General features: G+C 44.6%; 1 protein-coding gene and 2 long non-coding RNA genes across 3 annotated transcripts; 1 reads left to right on the plus strand and 2 right to left on the minus strand.

The window, feature by feature from the left end:
* The first annotated feature begins 11,520 nt into the window (after positions 1–11,520).
* Positions 11,521–14,152, plus strand: LOC135097796 (uncharacterized). Its single transcript, XR_010266134.1, has 3 exons — positions 11,521–11,658; positions 12,680–12,804; positions 13,422–14,152. It is a non-coding gene; the product is annotated as an uncharacterized LOC135097796 (long non-coding RNA).
* A 115-nt stretch (positions 14,153–14,267) lies between these two features.
* On the minus strand, positions 14,268–17,815 carry LOC135097797 (uncharacterized). The gene is made up of 2 exons (XR_010266135.1): positions 15,020–17,815; positions 14,268–14,754 (listed from the first exon to the last, which is right to left on the minus strand). It is a non-coding gene; the product is annotated as an uncharacterized LOC135097797 (long non-coding RNA).
* A 167-nt stretch (positions 17,816–17,982) lies between these two features.
* LOC135097795 (uncharacterized) lies at positions 17,983–23,149 on the minus strand. The gene is made up of 5 exons (XM_063999853.1): positions 23,063–23,149; positions 22,371–22,473; positions 21,620–21,838; positions 20,140–20,495; positions 17,983–18,878 (listed from the first exon to the last, which is right to left on the minus strand). The coding sequence occupies exons 4-5, from the start codon at positions 20,316–20,318 to the stop codon at positions 18,704–18,706; spliced, it is 354 nt and encodes a 117-aa protein (XP_063855923.1). The 5' UTR covers positions 20,319–20,495; positions 21,620–21,838; positions 22,371–22,473; positions 23,063–23,149; the 3' UTR covers positions 17,983–18,703.
* Between the last annotated feature and the right edge of the window lie 1,360 nt (positions 23,150–24,509).

Genomic DNA, 24,509 nt, shown 5'->3' on the forward strand with positions numbered 1-24,509 from the left:
CCTGGGTGTGTAGGTACGCTGGTGTTGGCTAGAGCGAGATCGAGGCACCTTCACTAGCTCGTCGCTACTGGCCGCAGCTCTGGTGCACCTCTGCACTGTGTGTGGCAGCAACCTCAGGGGGTCAAGGTGAGGGACCCTCTGCACCTGAGTTTTGTGGCACACCACTAGCGCCGACACGTCCCGGCGATGCTCCAGTGACGTTACTGGTGGTTGGTGCTGTTGGTCCTCATGGGTGGCCACCAGACGCAGAGCTCGCCGCTGCACAGCATCCAGTCTCTGCATGTGGGTGGGGGCACTCGACATCCAGGACAGGGCACCGTACTCCATACATGGGCGTATCTGTGCCCTGTATAGCGTGAGGATGCCCCGTGGGTCGAGGGTGTTCGCCATCCTGCGCAGGGCAGAGACTCGGAGAGAGGTCTGGCGGGCGACGACACCGATGTGGTGATCGAAGCGTAGGCCGCGGTCCACAGACACGCCCAGGATCTTGATATAATCCTGAAGTGGCAGGCTCTTGCCTCCAAAACGCAGCTGTCCTGAGACTGCGTGTGAGGCACCTGGGGACCGCGAGATGACCATCGCCTGCGTCTTCTCAGGAGCGAAGTTTACCTGCCACATCTTTCCCCACTGCTCCACCAGTCCGAGCTGCCTGTTCAGCTCAGTGACGGCACGCTGACTGTCGAGGCGGCAGTAGGAGCGGGAGAGTGTGCAGTCGTCGGCGTATGCTGCCACAGATGACAGCGGCCGGAGGAGGTCGTCGATGTATATGTTCCATAGGACTGGGCCCAAGACAGAGCCTTGTGGAACTGAGGCCCGGACAGGTGAAGGCCTTGATGACTGCCCGTTGACTACTACCTGAAGGGTCCTACCCTGGAGGTAATCTTCGAGCAGCATTAGCAGGTCACCTTGGACACCCTTGGCGCGAAGCTTTTCAATGAGCCCCGCGTGCCAGACCCTGTCAAAAGCCCCAGCAATGTCCAGGGCCACCACAAGGGTGTCCAGGCCTTCTTCCAGGGCGTCTTGCCAGTCCTTGGAGATGATGAGGAGGAGGTCTGCGGTGGATCTGCCAGGCCTGAAGCCAAACTGCCTGTCTGAGAGGAGGTGGTTCTCGCTCAGGTGTTGGTAGATGGCAGCAGCCACTATTTGCTCCAGCAACTTGCCCATCACTGAGAGCAGGGAGATGGGTCTGTAGTTGTTGGGCTCAGACCTTGAGTTTTTTTTTTTTATGGACCGGTACCACACGCGCTTCCTTCCATACTGAGGGCCACTTCTTCTCCCTCAGGCAAGATGTGAAGACGGTGGTGAGAGGAGCTGACAGCTCTCTAGCGCAGTGCTTGAGGAGCCGTGGGCTGACGTCATCCGGGCCTGTGGCTTTACCCACATCCACCGCACCAAGTAGCCGCTCAACCTGCTCTGCCGTCACCAAGACAGTGGTGACAGTGCAGTCAGTTTCCGGGGCCAGCTGTGGTACAGGTCGTGCCGAGTCGTCAACCTTCATCTTGTTGGCGAAAAGCTCGGCGAGGAGTGTGGCCTTGTCTGCACTGCTCGTGGCGGTGGATCCGTCAGGTCTGGTGAGTGGAGGAAGAGTCTCGCGGTGACATGCTCCTTGCTGCTCCTTCACCAGATTCCACCAGGTCTTGTTGCCAACACCTGGGCCACTGAGCTTTCGCCTTCTGTCCTCCCTTAGCTGATTCCTCGCCCATCTGCAGATAGACGTCATCCTCTTACACGCCTCCCGGTGCAGCGTCTTGTTCCTGCGTGACGGGTGTCGCTTGTACCTCACCCAGGCAGCATGCTTGGCCTCGGCAGATGCTCTGCAGCGAAAACCAAACCAGGCGGGATCACCAGGCCTGGAGAGATATACTCGGCAGGGCACATGCTGCTGTTGGAGGGCAAGGAGCCTGGTGGTGAGGGTGCGTGCCTTGGTCTCAGCATCTCCCATTAGGAGGGACTCCCAGTCCGTGTTCTCCATGTCCTGCTTCATGGATGGCCAGTCCGCCCTGTTCCAAAGCCAGACGGTACGCGGGATAGCGTCTTCCCTCGCCGTTTGCAGCTCGACCTGAGACAGCACAGCAAAGTGGTCTGAGCTGCCCACTGGTCCTAGCTGCTGGCAGGTGATGCTGGCTTCGGGTAGGTCTGTCACCACAGGATCCAGCAGCCCTCCCCGCTCGTGTGTAGGGAAGGTGACATGGTTGGTTAGGGCCTGAACAGTCATGAGATTACTGAAGGCATCCTGCTCCATGTGGAAGTTCAGGTCCCCCACTATCATCACATGGGAACACTTGTGACGCTGGAGCATGTATGTGTATGACTTTCTGTTCCTCTATCTGTCTACCTGTTTATCTATCTCTCTGTCTGTCTATCCATTTGTCTGTCTGTCTGTCTGTTTACTCGTATATGTTTGTCTCGGATCATATCCCTCTCTCTTTCTTTCTCTTTTTCCCTCCGTCTACCCCTCCCTCCCTCTCATCCCATCCCTATCACTCTCCCGCTCCTCTAAACACACACACACACACACACACACACACACACACACACACACACGAAGGAAATACCCGTGATAATTAACCGCAATGAAGTAACTAATCTTGAAACAATATAATCCTTACCTGGCTGAGGCGCGGCACTCGTAAATCACGGGTCACCACTAATTAAAACTCGCCCCCAGCGAAACAACATTCATTGCCTCCATTTCGTCACCAGCAGGGGCCTCGATCGTCCTAGAGAGAGAGAGACAGAGAGAGAGAGAGAGAGAGAGAGAGAGAGAGAGAGAGAGAGAGAGAGAGAGAGAGAGAGAGAGAGAGAGAGGGGAGGAGGGGGGAGATAAGAAGTGGTTAGAAATTGCAAAAAAAATAGAGATATATGTAATGAAAAAAATGAAGGAAAGAATAAGGGATGAATTAATATGGATGAAGAGGATTAACGGACGGAGAGAAAGAGAGAGAGAGAGAGAGAGAGAGAGAGAGAGAGAGAGAGAGAGAGAGAGAGAGAGAGAGAGAGAGAGAGAGAGAGGCAAAGTGTGAATCAAAATAATGCCATACTTCATTAATTAATTCGGCACCTCGCTCTCGTTTCCTTGACAAAGGACCCACGCCCCCCAGCCCTCGTACATCAGGGTCGTGCACTGGCGAGATTTGCGTGAAGTCAACGAATTACAAATCTGGAACCTGACTCGGAAATAGTCTGGGTATTTTTTCTCCTCAATCTGTTTTTGTATTTTTTTTTATTTATTTATTATTTTTTTTGTGTATGTACATTTATTTATTTTACTTATTTATCGATTCATCTATTTGTTTATCTCTATTCATGTGTCTATCTGTCTTGTTATCTGTATCTATTTCTCTCTCTATAAATCTTTTTTTTCTGTACTCTGTTAATTTCATATTTTTTCGGTGTATTTATTTTTTTCCTATTTTATTCGATTTTTGCTCTCTATGCTCAATTCATTCGCGTTTGCTTTTATTGTTCTTTAATAGACGAGACAAGTGGTTCCTGTTTTACCTTTGTAAAACTTCTATGAGCGACTATCATGCACACTGTTTTAGTCAAGAAGTGATCTTTATTATTAACCGTTTAGTTGAAGCAGTGTGTGTGTGTGTGTGTGTGTGTGTGTGTGTGTGTGTGTGTGTGTGTGTGTGTGTGTGTGTGTGTGTGTGTGTGTGTGTGTGTGTTTCTCTCTTTCTCTCTTACTTGAAGTGGCTTAAATAGAAAAAAAAAAGATACATCAGTACAGATGAACACACGCACGCGCACATACACACACACACACACACACACACACACACACACACACACACACACACACACACACACACACACACACACACACACACACAGACGTTCAGCTTCCTTTTTTGTATCACTTGGCAAACTTCTAATCAAGTTTTATCTCAGAGTGAAAAGAATGGCGAGAACTTGATGAAGATAGACAGACTCTCATTGCCTCCCCATTCATTCCTGCAGGACAGAGACTGATGCGAAATTAGACCAAATGAAAAGTATGTAGAAGAAAAATAGAAAAAAAAAATATCAGCAGAGACATTTAAACTTGGTAGCTTGTGTAGAAGAGAGAGAGAAAAAAAAAGTATATTGATATTTCTGTAAACGTTATTTAATGACTCTTGATTTTTTTTTTTTTTTTAGTTTCTTCAGTGAATAGAAAACAAGAAAGATTAAGATGGTTGTACAAAGAAACGGAGAAAAAAAATGAAAAAAAAATATTATAAGCTTTTTTGACTAATTAGGAAAAAAAGATGTGATAACTACGAAATCAGAAAAAAAAAGAAAATTAAGAGAAAAGAAACCTGAAAAAAACATAAATGTAACAGAACTTTAATGAAGAAAAAGAAAAGAAAAGAAAAAGTTGTCCTGAAAAAGACAAAAAAAGACACCGGTAATTCAGAAAAAAAAAAAAAAAAAGAAAAAAAAACACCCAAAGAAAACAAAAAAGACGCACAAAAACACACGAAAAAACGGATAAAAAAAAAACAAGACTGAAAGAAAAAAAAACACGAAAACCAAGAAAAAAAAACAATATAAGAACCCAAAAATCCTTAAAAAAATCGAAAAATAAAACACCCATAAATTTGCCCCAGAGACCCTGATGACCACGAAAGACGAAAGGCACAAGCGCCAAGATCATGTTTACCACTCAGTCCCTCGCAGGAGACCAGTAGTGAAGATAGCGAGCAGCGCGTTGGAGCAAGCAGGGCATCTTGGGTCCTCTGCCACCTCCCTACGTGCAATGTACTCAGGAAAACATGTCTGGCGAGGCGAGGGAGTCTCTCTGAGAGAAACAAACTTGACGTGTAGTTAGGTTGACTGTCCTTCCGCTGGTAAAGTTGCGAGGAGACGACAGGCAGTGATAGTGAAGGTGGCGGTGGTGGTGGTGGTGGTGCATGCTGCTGCCGCTGGGAAGGTTTACTCTCTCTCTCTCTCTCTCTCTCTCTCTCTCTTGGCTTCGTTGTCAGTCATGAAAAGGGGACATCGCCCTCTTCTCATCTTCTTTCTTCCTCTGCAAGTTTCTCATCTTCCTCCCTCCTCCTCCTCTCCCTCCTCCTCCCGGCGCCAACACCCGCCTATGATGAGTTCGTCTCTGCTGCTCTTCCTCCTGCTGGCAACTTCATCTCAAGGTATAAAGATAAATTGCTTTTTTTATTTATTTATTCTCTTAGGATATACATGTTGGCAGGGTGCTTCTCTCTTACTACTACTACTACTACTACTACTATTGTTATTGATATACGCAGTCATTGTTGTTATGATGAGGACTTGTACCATAAGTATTATTGGGGTTAAGAGAGAGAGAGAGAGAGAGAGAGAGAGAGAGAGAGAGAGAGAGAGAGAGGTCTTTCCTGGGTTTGAAGCCTCGACCAGCTGCTTCGTTATGAAAATTTTTAAATGAAGCTTCGAACTGGCATTCCGAAGCTAATTAAGAACGGGAAGGTTTAATGTCCTGGGAGAGGGGGGAGGGGGGATGGGGAGGGATGGAAGGCGGGAAGGAAGGAAGGAGGGAGGGAGGGAATGTATACGCGGATTGGCAAAGGATGGAGGGGAGGGAGGAGGGAGGGATGGTGTAAGTGTATAAGGAATGGGAGAAGGGGGAAGAGGGAGGGAAATGGGGAAATGGAGAGAGAGTGAGAGAGGGAGTATAGCTTGGTAAGGGATGAGGGGAATGGAGAGAAGGGAAGGTGGAGAGAGGGAGGTATGAAATAGGAAACGATTGAGGGGGAAGAGAGGTAGAGAAGGAAAAGGAAGGAATGGGGAGGGATAAAGAAGGGAACAATAAAGAAAGGAAGGGTAGAAAGGACAAAGGGAATCAAAGAAGTAGGAAGCAGAGAAGAGATGGAAGAGAGAAGAATAAAAGAAGGAAGAGAAGGAGAAGGATTGAGGGAGGAATAGAAGGAAGGAAAGACGGAGTAAATGAGGGATAGAAGAGAGAAGAATAGAGAAAAGAAAGTGATAGATGAAGGCAAGAAAGAAATGGAAAGGTAAGGAAAAATGGAAGAAAGATAAGCAAATGAGAAATAAGGAAAGAAAGGCAGAGAGAGAGAGAGAGAGAGAGAGAGAGAGAGAGAGAGAGAGAGAGAGAGAGAGAGAGAGAGAGACGAAGAATGAGGCAAAAGATTAAGAGAGGAAGAGAAAGAGAGAGAGAGAGAGGAAAGAAGGGAGAGCTTGATAACAGAAGATGGAGAAATGACAAAACAAGGGACGAGAGAAAGAGATGAAATGGAAGGAGAGGGAGAAAAAATAGGAGGAGAAAAACGTAGGATGAAAGGGAGCGAGATAGAGAGGAAGAGAAAGGAGTGATGTGATGGAAATAAGGAAGGAACTAAGACGAGCAAACAATGAATGAATAAATAGAAGGAAAGTCTCGAGATGAAAACAGAAAGGAGGAGAAAGAAGGAATGATGAGAGAGAGAGAGAGAGAGAGAGAGAGAGAGAGAGAGAGAGCCTGGCAAAGAAAGGACCGATCGACCTAAGATGGAGGTGTGGCCTTCTGTTACAAAGAAACGCTCAATGTTAAGGTCATTGAACCGGCCAATCCTGTGCCCGAGGAGCTTGAATTACTAGTGTTAAAAGTCACAGACAGACAAACGGGAAAGGTTTATTGTGTGTTGGGTGTTATCGCCCCCCGTCGCAGGGTACTTTACTCATTGACTACCTGACAGTGAATATAGACGCAATGATGGTACCAAATAAGTGTGAAAATGAGATAATTATTGGTGATTTACACCAAAACACAGTGCGCGAAGCATTTAACACACTCATGGTTGTGCACGACTTGCACAACCATGTCACCTTTCCCACCCACCGCTCTGGATCATCCCTCGATCCAGTCGTGACCGACCTTCCCTCCGATACCATACAGTGTTCTTCCCTAGACTTTGTAGGCACTTCGGACCATGTGGCAGTCCTCACAAGGATTAGTTTCAAGAGGCCGCGTGAGGAGTGCTACACTCGAACTCTGTGGAGGTGGGAGAAGGCAAATTGGCAGGCTATGCGAGCCTCCCTCAAAACTACTGACTGAGATGATGTGTTATGTGGAGACACTGACCAGCAGGTGGGGTAGTTCACCGAGCTGCTTCACACCCTGCAGGACCGCTGGGTGCCCCACTCCACACACCAAGCCAAGGGATCAGACCAACCCTGGTTTGGGCCAGAATGTCGAGCTGCCTCCGACGCAAAGTACCATGCCTGGCTCGCCTTTAAGAGGCATCCCACAGCCTGGAACAGACAGCGACACAGGGAGGCAACCAACCACATGAGGGCTACTCAAGGCTGGGCTTCTAACCAATGGGTGACAGATCTCAAGAGGAAGCTGCGGGGAGGCCAGGTGGGGTCCAAACGCTGGTGGAGTCTTGTTAAGGAGCAACAAGGTGTGTCTAGGGGGAACACCATTCCTCCCCTCCACCGGGATGACGGTACAATAGCGCAGTCTGCCCGAGATAAAGCAAACCTCCTTGCCAAGCACTTCACTGATAAGATGTGCGTCTCCGACCCTAAAAGACCTCCACCCTCACTACCAAACATAGTGAAAGAAAAATTATCATTTGCCACAACGAGTGAAGTGGAAGTGAAGGCAGTGCTTTCAAAACTTGACGTGACAAAAGCAGTGGGTTCTGATAACGTTAGCCCACACTTTCTTCGCCAGTGTGCTGATGAGCTGGCTCGCCCACTCTCTACGATATTCAACCAGTGCTTACGGACCAGCAGGTGGCCAAGTATCTGGAAAGTGGCTAGTGTTGTGCCAGTACACAAGAAAAATGAAAAAAAAACAGTGGCTAAAAACTATCGTCCGGTGTCCCTGCTGCCTGTGCTCAGCAAGGTGCTCGAGTCCATAGTGGCCTCAAGAGTCACAGAGCACCTTGAGAAGCACCACCTACTGTGTGGCCGGCAGTTTGGGTTCAGGCCGGGCAGATCGGCCGCTGACCTGCACCTGCTGCTCACCTCGGAGTGGAGTGCTGCTCTGGACGCAGGGAAGGCCACTGCAGTTGTTGCCCTTGACATCGAAGGGGCCTTTGACAAGGTGTGGCATGCAGGTCTCCTTGCAAAGCTCCGTGCAGCAGGTGTGGATGGGCCCCTCTTGTTGCTGTTTGGTGATTACTTGAGAGAGAAGAATCTCAAAGTGGTCATTGATGGCCAGGAGTCTGAACAGCATGCAGTAAGATCAGGTGTTCCTCAGGGAAGCTTTCTAGGCCTCCTGCTCTGGAACATCTACATAAACGACCTCCTGCACTTAATCCCCAGTGTAAGAGATTATGCTGATGACCTCACGCTGGCTCAGAGCTACAGCCCAGGGGAGGAGACTGACACGGCCGACCACATGAACGTCACCCTGAACCGCATTGTGTCGTGGGGCAGCAAGTGGCAAGTAAAATTTGCCCCAAACAAAACACAGATGTCAATCATCTCAAGGTCGAGGACGCCCCTCCAACTCAGCCTTGAGGGGCAAGCTATACGGCGGCAAGACGAGATGGATGTACTGGGGGTCACATATGACTCCGCGCTGACCTTCAGGCACCACATAGAGCGTCTAGCCAGGGAGGCCTCGGGTAAGCTGGCGTCACTCAGGAGGCTCCTTGACGACAAAGGCCTGGATATCTTGTACAAGGCTCAAGTTCGTTCCTCCCTGGAGTACTCGTGCCTTGCTTGGGGAGGAGCGGCGAGCAGGCATCTTTCCCTCCTGGACAGGGTACAGGCTCGGGCAGTGAGGCTCATAAAGGACAGTGGAGGCAGAAATAAGCCAAAGCTCCACTCCCTTCAACATCGCAGGGACGTAGCGGGCCTCGCTGTGATGTACAAAATACAACAACAGCGAATCCCGCATCTCCAAGCTCTCCGCCAGCCCCTGCGGCGGGCACAAGTGACCACCCGGGCTGTCACTTTAATGGCTGCTGAATTATTTCAGTGTCGATGCCGTACTTGGCACCATCAACGCCAGTACGTCCATCATTATGGTAAACTATGGAACACCGTAATTGCTGCACAGATAGACTTCAGTGAAATGAATCTGCAGCAATTCAAGGAATGTGTGAACGTCTGGTTGCCATAAGCACCACAGTAACAATTGTTAGTAACATTTAGAGTTAGGCTTTTAGATAGGAAACACTAAAAATGTTCCCTTTAGCCTGTAAAGTGATACATTATATGTAAAAATATTTTGTAACATTCTCTTTAACTATGTATTGATTGGTGTACAAAAGAGAGAGAGAGAGAGAGAGAGAGAGAGAGAGAGAGAGAGAGAGAGAGAGAGAGAGAGAGAGAGAGAGAGAGAGCTTTTCTTTAATTTCCATCCTGAAGTGCGATAGTTTACCTTCTTTATTTGGTTTATTTTGTCGTGTGTTATTCATTTATGCAGCAAGTCTTAATCTGTCTGTGTGTCTTGTTGTCTGTCTGTCATTCGGTGTGTACATGTCTCTCAGGTGTTTCCTTTGCTTGTCTGTTTTTTTTTTGTTTTTTTATATGTCTTCTCTTCTTGTTCTCTTAATTGTTTCTTCCTTTCTATTTTTGTTTCCTTCCTGTTCATCACCTGTCCTTTGTCTTTCTGTTTGTCTGCCTGTCTGTCTGTCTGTCTGTTTGTATATAAGTTAATTCGTTTGCTAATCTATCTAATCTCTCTCTCTCTCTCTCTCTCTCTCTCTCTCTCTCTCTCTCTCTCTCTCTCTCTCTCTCTCTCTCTCTCTCTCATTTGGGGATTAAGTGAAAAGTTAAGATAAGAAGATTCCCGAGTCTTACTTAATTGTGTTTTAATTCCCCAAATCTTTATGCTCGCACTTAACGGTGATTTCTATGGACATGAAGCGCAGAGAGAGAGAGAGAGAGAGAGAGAGAGAGAGAGAGAGAGAGAGAGAGAGAGAGAGAGAGGGAGAGAGTACTGACTTTAGCGCTGCAACAATGAGGTTAAATTTCGCCGGAGAGAAAGGAAGAAAGAAAGAAAGAAAGAAAGAAAGGAAGTAATAAAAGAAGGAAGGAAGGAAGGAAGGAAATAAGGAAGGAGGGAAGGAAGAAAGATAAGAAAAAGCATCGAAAAGAATTAACTATGGAGGAAAGGGAGAAGAGATGGAACAAGAGAAGGGAAGAAGAAGAGGAGGAACAGGAAGAGGAAGGGAATGGGGAAGAGAAGGAGGAGGAGGAGAAGGAAAATTACGAAAGAAATAGAAAAGTGTGTAATCAAATAAGAGAAGGAAAAGGAGGAGGAGAATAAAAATAACAAGAAGGAAGACTTAAAACAATATAGAAGAAAATGCGAATACTAAATACACACACAGAGAGAGAGAGAGAGAGAGAGAGAGAGAGAGAGAGAGAGAGAGAGAGAGAGAGAGAGAGAGAGAGAGAGTCGGAATGCCTGCCTAGCGCTCTGAAATCTGTGGCAATAGGAGAGAGGGGAAGTGGTTGTGGTATTACCACTATTAGCAGAGAGGTGCCAGCAGCAGCAGCAGCAGCAGCAGCAGCAGTATTAGTAGTGGTAGTAGTGGTGGTGATAGTGGTGGTATTAAGCAATACTTACAATTGTATTTGTGTAGTGGTGGTGGTAGTAGTAGTAGTAGTAGTAGTAGTAGTAGTAGTGCTAGTAGTAGAAAGAGAAGAAGGAAGACGAAAAGAGGAGATAAAACGAGAGAGAGAGAGAGAGAGAGAGAGAGAGAGAGAGAGAGAGAGAGAGAGAGAATTATTATTATTATTATTATTATTATTATTATTATTATTATTATTGTATTAGTAGCAGCAGCAGAAGAAGCAACAACAGCAACAACGATATAAAGAACAATAGCAATAATAACAACGCATCCCTTCACCTTCCACACACACACACACACACACACACACACACACACACACACACACACACACACACACAGCGTCAGTTGGGGAGACTTTCATGGAGGTGAACTTGAAACACCCCGGCAGGAACAACAGAAAAGTGGTGAGTGGAACGCCTTGCTTGTTTTCACGAGTTTTTCTTTTTTTTTTTCTTTTTTTTCTGTGCTTTGATAACTTTTTTTTACTCTCTTTCTTTCTTTCTTTTATTAAGGGGGATGTCTTTGTTATTTTTCGATTATATTTTTGTTATGTTTTGTTTCTATTTTAACCATTTTTTTCTCTTCTTTTTTTTGTTATTTATCTTTTCTTTAATTTTCTGTTACCTCTCTTGTTACCTCCTTTATTGAACTTCGTCACCTTATTCATGTCGCCTTTCACAATTCACTTCCCTCTCTATCACCTCAAATTTACGTTCATGTTTCCACTTTCTTATCCTCGCATTTTTTTTTCTTATTTCCTTGTACTTTCATTCAGTGTTTGTTATCCTTCATATTATCCATTTATCCAGCTATTTATTTTATTTTCTTATTCAATGAAACAAAATACGTACGTTTATGTGTACGTATGTGCGTGTACGTGTTTGATCACTGTTTCGTAAAAATATCACGAAATTTAGTTTGTGTATTATTGTTACTTACTTTTGATTACTTTTTGTTGATATTACTGTTTGCAGTGCGCATGTCGCGTTTTGTTTGTTTCTTACTTCACCCCGGCGCCAGCAGCCAGCACCCAGCAGCCGCCACGCAGGTCAGTTGTCTGTAGTGGCTGCTTCCGCCAGGGTGAGTGTGGTGTGGCGGCCGTGTGACATGGCCCATGCTGGTTCCCTGCTGTTCCTTGGTATGTCATGTAAAGTGGAGCTTTGTGTACAGGTGCAATACAGACACGTGATTTGTAGGTTGTATTGTTTTGTTCCATACGGCAGATGCGGATACGTGTTTGGTATTGCTCCAGCCGTTCCGTGAAAATTTGTTTGATTGTTGTTCGCAGCTGTGGGTGGTCTGCTGCGTGTGTGTGTGTGTGTGTGTGTGTGTGTTAACACGTTGTGCCAGGCGCTGAGCTTGCGGGGAAGCTGTGTACCATGCCTGTGTGATGTGCCCAGGACTGTGGGCTATTTACCGCTGCTTGGTCAATATTGTAAGTGAATATTTGTTTAGGTTAGATAATTTTTGTGAACTTTCTAGTTTGATGGCTGAACATTTAGCATTGTATGAGTTTGGATACTTTGAATTTGTGGTGTTATGCTCTGTGATGTTGTGTTAGTTAGGTAATTGTTCTCAGGTTGGATCGACTTAGTAAAATAAGTTGAATGCAACGTTCGACCTTCTCTACCCAGCGGTTTTGACGAAACAATCATGTACGCATTGAGTCTGTGCACGTGTCCAGACGCGGCAGCACAATTGGTCCGTGTACGTAAACCCTGTAGGTGTGGACGCAGATGTGAAATTCTTCCAGTCCAGGTGTGTACGGCGGGTTACACGTGGAATCCATACTTCATAGAGAGAAGGAAGGAAATGAGGAAAAGAGTGAAAGGAAAAGAGAGAAAGAAGGATTAAAGAGAGAGAGAGAGAGAGAGAGAGAGAGAGAGAGAGAGAGAGAGAGAGAGAGAGAGTTACAGCAATACTGATGTTAGCTAGGTAAGGTGGTAGACAGATAGATAGATAGATAGATGTATAGATAGATAAGCTAGATAAGGTGGGAGACACAGATAGATAGATAGATGTATAGATAAATAGATGGATAGATAGATAAAAAATGTCACCTTTTCTCATCTCCCATATTTTTCTCCCTCCTTTCTTCACCTTCTTCCTCTTCCACCTTATTCCCTTTCATTTACCTTTTCCTCCTCCTCCTCCTCCAGGCCTACCTTCATGATGGACATGCGCGAGGTGTTAGGGGCGTCCAAGTGGTTCCTAGCAGCTGATCTCCAGACGGTGACCTTGTCCAGTGACCAGCAGTGCGTGACCTTCGTGGTGCACTTCATGGGTGAGTGAGTGGGTGGGGTAGTGGAGGGAGGGAATAAGAGATTTTTGTTTTCTTTAGTCAGTCCTTCAGTTCGTTTATTGGTCAGTTTTCTTTGATTATCTTCTTTCAATATTCCTTTTTTTATATATTCCGATAATTCATTCTTTTATATTTTACTTTTCCCTCGTTCATTTGTTTCTCATTTCAGCCTTTTAGCCTATGTTTTTCTTTTCCTTTTTCATGTTTCTCATTTCTATCTCCCTTCGTCTATCGTTTCCTTTCTCTCATTTCTCATCCAATCACCTCCTTTCGTCTATTTTTTTTCTCTCTTTCATACCTCTCCTTATCAGTCATATTTAAGTCTTTCTTCCTCTTTTGTCCCTCTCCTTGTTTCATCTCATCGGTCACGCTGAGTCCTCATTTGTGTCGCTATTCTCAGTCTCCCCTCATTCCATCTCTTCCTCTCATCATCTCATCAACTTCTCTCCTCCTTTTACTTCATAATTGCATCACACTAATAAAGTTTCCTTTCATTTAGTTTACTCATTTTCCTTCCTTCCATACCCCCTCACACACACCTTCCCCTCCCATACACCCTCACACACGCCTTCCCCTCACCCTTCTCCTCTCTGACGCAGGCCCCAGCGCAGGTCGTCTTGAGCTGGACTTATCCCGCGTGCTGGCTGGCCGCAATCTGGACCCCCCCACCATCATCATCAGGGGCGTGTCCTGACCCGGACCGCCCCAAGAAGCTGCCCTACAGGACCTGCGGGAGCCTGGAGGAGGAGACACTGCTGGAGGAGTATAAGAGCGAGTCTTGGGGATGGGAAGGGAGAGGAGAGTACAAGGTGTAAGGGTAGATGGGAGCACTGGAAAGGGGAGGGGAGGGGAGGTGAGTATGGCAGTTGGGGGGAGGAAGGGCAAGAAAATGGAAGGGAAGGAGAAAAAGGAAAAAGGAAATGAAAGGGAGGGAAAGTAGGAGGGTGGTGGCAGGGGATATGGGTGGTGTTTGGGTATTTAGTTCAGAGGTTTAGGCTGTTTGCTCAGCGTTTGTTTCCTTTAGGCATCTCAAATGTTCCTTTGCAGAGCACATCCCCAATCCCTTTGCAGAGGTTTCCTTTTGGTATCTCAAATGTTCTTTTGCAGAACATATCCCCAATCCCTTTGCAGAGGTTTCCTTTAGGCATCTCAAATGTTCCTTTGCAGAACATATCCCCAATCCCTTTGCAGAGGTTTCTTCTTATCAGGTTTTTTCTTTTGCGGCCAACACCCCGTGGGATCTCAAGGGCGGTGTTGCCGGAGCTGGCCTCGCCTCCGCCCTGCTGCTGCCTCTGCTTCACCTCATCGCCTGCGATAAACCCATCAACATCAAGGCATCTTGGTTTTCGCGTCCATCCCCGCCCCCCTTAGTTCCTCTCACCCTGCATAGGGGGCCTGTACATTATGTAGATAGGAGGCTATAATTGTGTGAAATTATATATATATTATGCAATAATTATCTTTATGCATATATATAAAATGCAATAATGTTCGTTATGCATATATACAAAATACAATAATAGTGTTCGTTTCCCTTTCCTGGATGTGAATACGATGCCAGCTGTGGGGAGTGGATAGAGAGGTTGGCGAGTGCCAGAGTGTGGAAGCTTAAACTTTTCAACAAAACCACTTTTACTCAAAACGTGCAGTTACTCGTTTCGCTTACAAAATACCTCGAAGACTCTCCGGAGAAACACCACGACCATTTTCAGATATGAGCAAACTTAGTTTTTTTTTATTAAAAACTATACATATTTTTTATTAAAAACTATTTTTTTTATTTAAAAAAAAATTAACTAAAAACAATATATATTTGGGAGCCTCTCGTACATCATTAACCGGCGGCGCGCCAGCCCACGAGTCGCTCACACGGCTGCTTTGTTACAGCAATGCAGGGGAGTGCCGCCGCCAGTCTGCAGCGTCACCACTCATCTGTGCAGGACAGACGAGGTGGATTTGAACTGGAAACAAACGAATTTAAAAAGACGGATTTTTACTATTTGATAACCAAACATCAGAATTAAACGATTTAAAAAAGTTCTTAACCGAGAACAACGTTCAATTGAAACAATATTTGAATTGAGCCACTCGCCCAGCCAGACACCCCCGGCGCGTCACAGGCAGAGAGGAGGGCGCTCAGGGCAGGCTAGCACCTATGATGGCAAGCTAGAGCGACCTGCCAGAGCACAGCCTTCACCTTGTTGCTGGGGTGCGTGGGTCTTCAGGCCGCCAATAAGGAGCGCCGGCTGGCTGTGGCACGCGTGGAGCGCCTTGTGAAGCAGTGGAGCGAGGCGGCGGCACGTGGCTGGGATGACCTAACAGTAAATACACTTAGCACAATCAATTAGTAAATAAATCAATGAGTACAGACAGTAAAGACTTCAATTAAGCGACGCAAACAAACTAGGTCGTCACTCGACACATTTGTACAAAAATATTTACGCTAACCTAAATCCAAAATGACGAAAATGCAAGACGCCTGAATACCAATCAGTTACATAAGGACCAATACAAACACCTCAATATTGGGCTTTCTATAACTCCAAATGCTCATTACAATAAACGAGCCGTTACAAGTTAAAAGATTACACCAGTAAAATATTACACCTCGTTAAAAGATTACAGGTCACCTGGTAGTGGCTCCGTGTGTCGTGGGAGTGTCATGTCACTGAAGAGCAGGGCAAGGAGGGCGAGGGAAAGTGAATGATCTGAAGGTAATTACACTGAACACAGGATAACTTTGTACTCAGTGTTGGGTGTTCATGTTCCTGCTGCTGCCACTTCAACCCCGGAGAGACCTGACATGTCCTGAATCAGCAGAGCGTTACAGTATGACGCTAGGAGATTGTCACGCACCTGTCGACTGTCAACGCGACAAATGAGGGACAGGAACATCAAACACGGAGCACCAATAAAGCTGGATTCATTATACTTTCATTTTCACCTTTCCTCGCCCTCACCCAGCTCTTGCAGATACATCAAGCCCACCGCAACACAACACAACCACCGCCACCAAGAACACACCATCATCCACTAGCAAACAGAATAATCACAAAACAACACTGACCTTACCTGGGCGGCGGACGGAGGTAGAGAGAACGACGCGGCTAGAGCCAGGCGTTAGTTCACGTCTGCTGAAGCTTCGTAACTTTCTCGCTATCTCGAACGCTTCAATGTCTTGTTTTTTTTGTTTTTTCATATCAGAGGGACACCGGGCTGAGGCAACAAAAGGGAAGAAAAGAAAATACCTCCACTACTTTTACCAAACCCGAGCTAAAGTTATTTGGTTTTCCAAGGATGTTTTCGTGACTTTAGTGATTGAAATTATGATTAGTGAGGTGACGAGTTTTGCAAGGGTATTTTCATGGTTTATTGGCAATTTCCTTTGATTTACTGGAAGTTATCGTGGTTTTACGAATGTTTTAGCAGGGTATAGTACAAACTGTTAGGGATTTACAAGTGTGTTTCCTTGGGTGATAGTTTTACAGCCTGTAGTGAAAGTCAACGAAGTGATAATGGCACTATCATGACTCAGTGATGGTTTGGTGAGGATCCTGCGTCATTAATGAGAACACCCATGAGAACCTGACCAATCACCTCTGTGGCATTTGTTAACAGTCCTGGTGAAAGAACCAAGAGCTTAACAATACGAACAAGATACAAATGGAGAACACAAACCAGAATACATCAACAATTACAAGCAGATTAATTTAACGAGGTAGTTTGAGGAAATATTTTATCCGCATGGCAAAGACTAACTATCTTTGCCATTATTTTGAGATGAAGTGCTTAAGAATACAAGAATACAAACAAGATACAAATGAAGGATGCAGACCAGAATACGTCAACCATTACAAGCAGTTTAATACAACGAGATAGTTAAGGAATATATTAATCCACACGGTGGAGACAAACGAACCAGGTTGTTAGCGCTGAGTCATTAGGTAGTTTTAAGAGATTATACGAATTTATGGACAGGGATGATAGGTGGAAATACGCAGGCATGTTTGAAATATGGACCACCGCGTGTAGGCCTATTATTTTCTTGCACCAGCCCTTATTTTCTTACATTCTTACTTTAGCTCTTAATATGAAATCAATTATTCTTCAACTTCCCTACTCCACAATTAAAAATGCGCATGACAAACAGTATAATTAGCATATTTAGGTCATAAATATTGGTGGTAGTGGTGATGGTGGTGGTGACGAAAAACAGAATGGATAGAATTAGAGCTCACCTGTCACCTGGGGGCACTGATGTGATTCCAGGGATGCTGCAGGTGTGAGATGTAGATGTAGGTGTGGATGTGTAAGGCTTGGATGGTGTGAGAGATGAGGGATGCTGTGTGGAGGAGTGAAGGATGGGGAGGCAGGCTGTGTGCAGTGAGAGATGAGGAGGGAAGCTGAGTGAAAGATGAGGGAAAAGGCTGACTAAAGGAGTCAAGGATAAGGGGGCAGGCTGTGTGGAGTGAAGGATGAGGGGGGAGGCTGTGTGGATTGAGAGATGAGGAGGGAAGCTGAGTGAAAGATGAGGGAAGAGGCTGACTGAAGGATGAGGGGGCAGGCTGTGTGGAGTGAAGGATGAGGGGGCAGGCTGTGTGGATTGAGAGATGAGGAGGGAAGCTGAGTGAAAGACGAGGGAAGAGGCTGAGTGAAGGATGAGGGGGCAGGCTGTGTGGAGTGAAGGATACTGTGTGGAGTGAAAGATGAGGGGGAATGCTGAGTGTGAAGACCTGGAGATGCTGTGAGTAGGTGAAGGAAGGCAAGATAAGAATGAATGCTGAATATCTGAGAATACCTGAAGTGTGTGTGTGTGAGTTTGAGTGTTATTTATAAGTGGAGGAAGACACAAAAAAAGAAAAACAGTCAACACATGGAGAAACTGAGTGTGGAGTAACATAAGGATGTACAAAAGGGAAGCTGCAAGGAGCCATCAGGCCTACACATGGTAGTCACTGGGAAGGAAGGCATGGCAAGGACAAGCATCACAGAAAGAAACCACATCCACCATCACAAAAACTGGAACTGACTCGTAAACTGTCCAACACAAAGAAAAAAAAAAAGACAAACAAAATAACAATAAAAAAATAAATAAATAAATAAAGTGACATCTTGACCCCAAAAGCTGATAAATACACTAGAAGGAGAGAGAGTTTACAGTCAGTTTGCATACATTTATTAAGACAACACAAGGAATGATGGTCCAGCTTCATCAAACCTTCCTGCTGTGTTAACACCAATCTGTACACATACTTGTGGTGAAAATACACATCCTTATCTCCTGTAACATACATATCATTCTTAACACATTGTACCCACTACTACACATCCTACCTAATGCATCCTTCACACACTAGCTTCCTTCCAAATCACCCTTAACCATCCTGACACAGTGTACAGGATATCCTCAGCCTCTCCTACACATCCTTCACACACTAATCTGCCGTCCTACATATCCTTTGCCTCTCCCACACACTCCTGTATTTCAAATTTCCTTTCTTGCAAAATCTACTGACAAAACTAACATATTTATACTTTTTGGAATGGTTGTGAGTTTTTTTTTTATCATTAGTTTGTGCAATGGGGCCTGTTCTCTCTCTCTCTCTCTCAAGTACAACAGGAATGAGATGCAATCATACAAAAAACATTGGAATAATACCCTTAAAAATAACAAGAATCACATCTTAGTACTAATCTTCCAGTAGTGAACAAGATAGTAGCAGTAGTAAAAATAAAAGATGCTTGAATGAAGTACAAATCCCTCACACACACACACATACACACACACACACATCTATCTATCCATCTCTACACCAACCGAGCTCTCCCACATATGGAGCAGCCCAGACAAAGTACCACATACAAACCTAACCCACACACTTCACACTCTCCTCCCCCACGCCACACCCCTGCCCCTGCCTCGGCCCTTGGCTGCCTGCCCTGGGCCTTCCCCTGGGCTGTGCTGGATGCTGGAGTGGGTGCTGGGGGTGGGTGAAGGCTTGGGTGCAGGTGTGGGTGTGTCCTCAGGTGCAGGTGTGGGCTCATTCTGGGAGGAGCTAGAACAAAACACACAGGTGCATTAGACACACACAGGTGACAAGTGACAGGTGTGTGTGTGTGTGTGTGTGTGTGCGCGCGTGCGCGTGCGCACGCGCACGCGCACACACACACACACACACACACACACACACACACACACACACACACACACACCTCAACAAATACAGCGACTAATATTTTTAACTTTTGGGGTGAATATTCTCAGCAAATACAGTGACTAATATCTTGGGGTGGAAATCAAGAGTAAAAACTGCTATTTTCTTTTGCCATACAAGCAGAAGTGTTGTAGCAGGTCTTGGCCCACTCACACCCTGAACAGGACAAGGATGACAACAGGAAGTATAAACTGATTAACTGTGAAATTAATGTACCAAACCAAAAAATCTAACACATTACTTCTATATTTTTTTTTGTTTACAATGGAATAAAAAAAAAAAAAATATATATATATATATATATATATATATATTTATATATATATATATATATATATATATATATATATATATATATATATATATATATATATATATATATATATATATAATTATGTAATATAAAAAAAACACCACTATAATTTTTCACATTTATAATGATCTATAGAATGAAAAAAAAAAAAAACTTTATTTTCTAGTTTACGACATAAAATTTAAAGAAACAATAATTTCTCCATTTTCTAGGTTACACTGATACATCAACTCAAAACACATTATTTTTTTTCTCTACTTTACACAAATTAATCTAAACTAAACAACAATCCCTTTCCTTTACAGCTTTGTACTGCTTTACATTCCAGTTCATTATAAATCTCTCTCTCTCTCTCTTCTAGCCTTTTTTCCATTCATATAATATATATATAAACTCAAACCAAACTTATTTCTTCTGAACTAAAAAAAATTGCTATATATCCCACCATTATATTCATCTCTTATATTCTTTCTAATTAACAAAGATACATCCCCCCAGCACACACACACACACACACTAACCCCACTGTTCTATATATTCCAAAACACCACATTTCTTTTTTTTTTTTCCATTTCACTTATTCATCTTTTATCATTTTATCTACAGATTAGCAACTCAATTTCACTTCCTCATTATCCTTCCCAGACAAAACATCCTTCACCACATCCAACTGGCATCCTATGACCCTCCTGCCTGGCTCCTGTCTTGTCCTCAATTTCATTTCCTCATTATCCTTCCCAGACAAAACATCCTTCACCACATCTATCTGGCATCCTATGACCATCCTACCTGGCTCCTGTCTTGTCCTCAGGTGTTGCAGAAGTTAAATAATTGATATTCAAAATATCATCAGACTGATGATACAGTCTTATCCTCGGTTTCACACCACCAGCACCACCACCACCACCACCACTTGTCTTAACCTCCTTAGCTCCTATTTTCTTCTTAGCCGGCAACGTTTTCTTCATCTTGTACCCCAGTCCTGTTGCTCTACCCCGCCCCCGCCCCGGCCGCCCTGGTAAAAAGCCCCCCACCACACCCCAGGAGTGTGCAGGGCCAATGTTAGGGTCGCGCCAGGGCAGTTAGCATGGGGGCATCCGGGGGGTGGGTAGGATGCCGCAGCCAGACCCATAGTACTGGTCGTCCTGTTGGTAAAGTGTTGGAGTTAGTGTTGTTACTACTACTACTACTGCTGCTACTATTACTACTACTACTACTACTACTACTGTTGCTGTTGTTGTTGTTGTTGATGCTATATTAGTTTGGTGCTTTTTGTTTTATATAGTGAATTGTTATGGTTCTACTTCTGTTATTATGACCACGGTGTTCCTAATACTACTACTGCTGCTGCTACTGGTCCTGCCAATAAGTTTTATATATGGATTTAATCTTTCTTTTATACAGTTAAATAACATCCTGCTATCACTACTATTACCATTACTACTTTGACCAAGCTACTTCTACTACTGGTATTACTTCTACTATTGCTACTACTTCTAATAATACAACTAGATATTTTACTGCTATCTCTACTATGATCAAACTATCACTACTACTACTTCTACTAGTACTGCTGTTACTCATCCAGTCCATCCTCCTCTTCTGTCTGCCTTCCCAGTCCCTGTCTTCACCACTGTGCCTCTTCTTTCTGTGAGGAGACAGAGTTACAACCCACACACCCAAGGAACCTGACCCAGCCTATGCAAGACGACCTCTGTTAGCTGAGAGGAGAGGGAAAGAAGGAAACAGATGCACAAGAGGAAAGAAAACCAGAAACATTTAGGCTGATGCAAAGATATGGTTTGAAAAGTAATAATGAACAGGATATATCGTGATGCAATGCCATTATCAATCATTATCAATTATCATTATCAATCATTATCAATTATCATTCTGACTCGTTGTTTGTTGAGAAAAACCAAGAAAACATTCAATTCTTCCTTAAAGTTGTGAAAATGAAAAAAAGAATAAATAAATAAATAAATAAAACTAAATAAAAAAATAAAGAAATAGACAGAATATCAATGAATAAAAAAATATACCTTGATACTTAAATAAGATCATCAAACAGACCCACAATTACCATAACATCACCTACAACGACCAAGCTTAACCCCCAACCTTTATGCAACACACTCCAAGGCACCAACACCCAACACACCACCACCTCCACACCCACACTGGTCAACACCCTAACACTGACTGCCCCCCACACACACACACTTACATAACACACTCTAGGCCACCCCCCACTCCCCTCCAGACTTACATTAGTCACCACAGCATTGAGAATATTAAGTGCCACTTCGGACTCCAGGTTATCCATACGCCATGATGCCCGGAGCAGCGGCCGTCCCCTGCAGCATAAGGCCGGCCACCCTGCCACTCCCCGGCACCATCTCCCCCTCCCATGGTTTCGCCATCAGCCCCCTCCCCTGTGACCGCCCCCCAACTGCTGCTCCTGTCACATGAGTACTCCTGTGATGACCTGAAAAGGAGGAGGTTTTTAATGACTTAATAATAATAATAATAATAATAATAATAATAATAATAATAATAATAATAATAATAATAATAATAATAATAAATAAAAGGTTTGGGAAGTTTTGAATCATTGAACATAAAGAAATTGTCTCCTGTTGTCTTTTATGAATTTTCTTTACTTTTTTGTCTTATTTTGTTGATTTTAAGCCTTTTTTTTTTTCTTGCTGGTTATTTGATTATTTTTTGGATAATGATGAAACAGCACTAGTGTTTTTGATGTTTGCGTTAGGTTAAGATTAATTCTGTTCATTAGTCTCAGTGGCGGTCCCTTCATTCTGTAGGTAACAACTTGATAAGGCATCACACTCTGCCCAGAAACAAGCAGTCAGTGTCTGGAAATTACTAGGCAAGGATTACCACCTTATTCCCAAAACTCTCATTACTTTTCACCATATTTATTGAGTTTTTAAGCAATTATTCTACTTTCCTTTGCTGGTTATTTGATTTTTTTACATGACCACCTTAGCTGTACCTACCGCCGCCGTAGGAGTCACCATACTGCCGGCCGTACCCCTCACTGACCCTGCGGCGTGACTCTCAGCCTAAGCACCCATCAGACTCATCCTGCCTCACTCACTCCTGCAAAGAAAATAAAGATAAAAAATAACAATAATCATCTTCCTGCCTTTTCTTTCCTTGCATCTAAAATTACTAAACCACTTGGGGAAGATGACTGTTAGCAAGGCGCTAAATAATGCGTCACGGCAGCAGGGAGGTGGGTGTGGTGGCGTGTGGGTGGTGTTGGTCTGAGCGTTGTGGGGTGGTGCTGGGAGTCCTTGCTGAATGGTGTTATGTATTCTTATTCACACTTATGTTTCTTTCCTTTTCGTTGTGACAGCTATATCAAGCTTAGGGTGTTCTGTGGGGACTTCCGAGGCTTAAGGTAACTGTGTCCTGTCCTCTGATGGTGAAATATACGTCTGTGCTGTACAATAGTTCTTGAAATGCCCTTGCCTGTCACTCCACTACTACGCCGCGCCCTTCAAGTCACCTCCAACAATACAATAAATAAAATACAATTAAACATTCCGGAACTGACGAAGGTACTGAAGGAACCTCTATAATTGGACTTTTCTCATATCCAAGGCATGTTTCTTATATAATTCTCCACTAGCCTATAAGGTATAATTCATCTCTCACTTCACACTTACTCAGGGACAGTAATTACCTTCTATTTGAGCTGTAATCGTGGAATTCTCCCGGCCCCAGCAAGCAATGCAAACATCAACAATGGCTGCCAGTTCATATAACCGTCCTGCAAAGGGTACTGTTTTCGTCTATATATTAAATCTCCCTTTTAAACTTAGAAATTTTCTTTTTTAGCCATTAAAAATTATGAATGCTATTAATAAGTAAAGAAATATTAGGTTTATAGCTATTTCATGACTTTGCTTTGAGCCTAAATCATCTCTTTCTCTTACATATTCATCTAAGTGATACAAAATTCCAGTCCTTTTAGTAATGACTCCATTTACTAGGCATAGATATTTTTTACAGCAGCGGAAAGAGGGTGGCCAACTCGGACTATATATTAATAACAGAGCTGTGTAAGATGATGGAACGGGTAATATTGAACAGGCTTATATATATAAGGTGGGCCATTTACTCTCTGGCAATGTACATGGCTTCCTAAAAAGTCATTCCACAAGTCATTGTTTTGTTGGGTGATTTATAAATAAGGATGCTACCTGCAGAGCTTTCGTTGATCTTAAGGGTGCCTTCGACAGGGCCAACAAAGATGTTATTGTTGCGCCCATCCCTCACTCCGGGCGGGCGTGTTATCCACACGGGTATAGGTAGAGCAGCGGAGTCACACTCTGAACGCCGGGACAAGGCGCGCGTGCACACACACACACACACACACGAGGCCAGGCCACAAGGGAAAAACACGGGCACTATTTCCTAAGTTTATTGACAAATCCTCCGCAAGTACACTGCTTTACAAGTTCACAGGGGCACCACAAGTCTCCCAGGGCACGTCAGGCACTCAACAGGCAGGCACACGCTGGCTTCCTCTCCGGCCAAGCGTCTACGCTCTCTCTCTGTTCCCGCCTCTCCCAGTGCTACCACCTCCCACAGTGCTGCCACCCGCATCAATACCCCTGGTGTAACATTATTATGAATTCATTTTCAAAGGTGTCAAAGGTAGATATTTAGGATGGATCAGGGACTATTTGTACAACAGAACAGCACAGGTTTGGTTTCAAGGTGCAGTCTCCTCTGAGGAAGTCTTTGAGCTTGGAACACCACAGGGTGGAGTCCTTAGTCCAATGCTTTTCAATGCTTTAATGGACAAAATTGCGCGTTGTTCCTTCCCACAGGGCACCCAGGTCCTCATCTATGCTGACGACATGCTCCTCCAATGCCCCACATCCAGGACTCTCCAGTCAGCTCTGTCACAACTAGCAGCATTGTGTGTTCAAATGGGACTTGTAATTAATGAATGTAAAACCAAATTTCAAGCCAAAGGGAAGGTCTCTCGACCGCCCACTGTAAATAATGTTCCCATCCCTAGAGTTCATACACACAAGTACCTGGGTGTACATCTGAGTTTCAGGAAGTCACTCCACGCTGTACACTATGTTCGAGACCTCTGTCTGCCACGGCTAGTGCCA

The sequence above is a fragment of the Scylla paramamosain genome, unplaced genomic scaffold (genome assembly GCF_035594125.1).
Source record: "Scylla paramamosain isolate STU-SP2022 unplaced genomic scaffold, ASM3559412v1 Contig32, whole genome shotgun sequence".
Classification (NCBI taxonomy): Eukaryota; Metazoa; Arthropoda; class Malacostraca; order Decapoda; family Portunidae; genus Scylla; species Scylla paramamosain.

Bases quoted from the DNA above. Each gene is read 5' to 3' on its own strand.
- LOC135097795 (XM_063999853.1), bottom strand. From the start codon at position 20,318: ATGAAGAAAACGTTGCCGGCTAAGAAGAAAATAGGAGCTAAGGAGGTT. The intron at 18,879-20,139 runs GTAGGATGGTCA...GTTTTGTTCTAG, and splicing joins GAGGACAAGACAGGAGCCAG to CTCCTCCCAGAATGAGCCCA.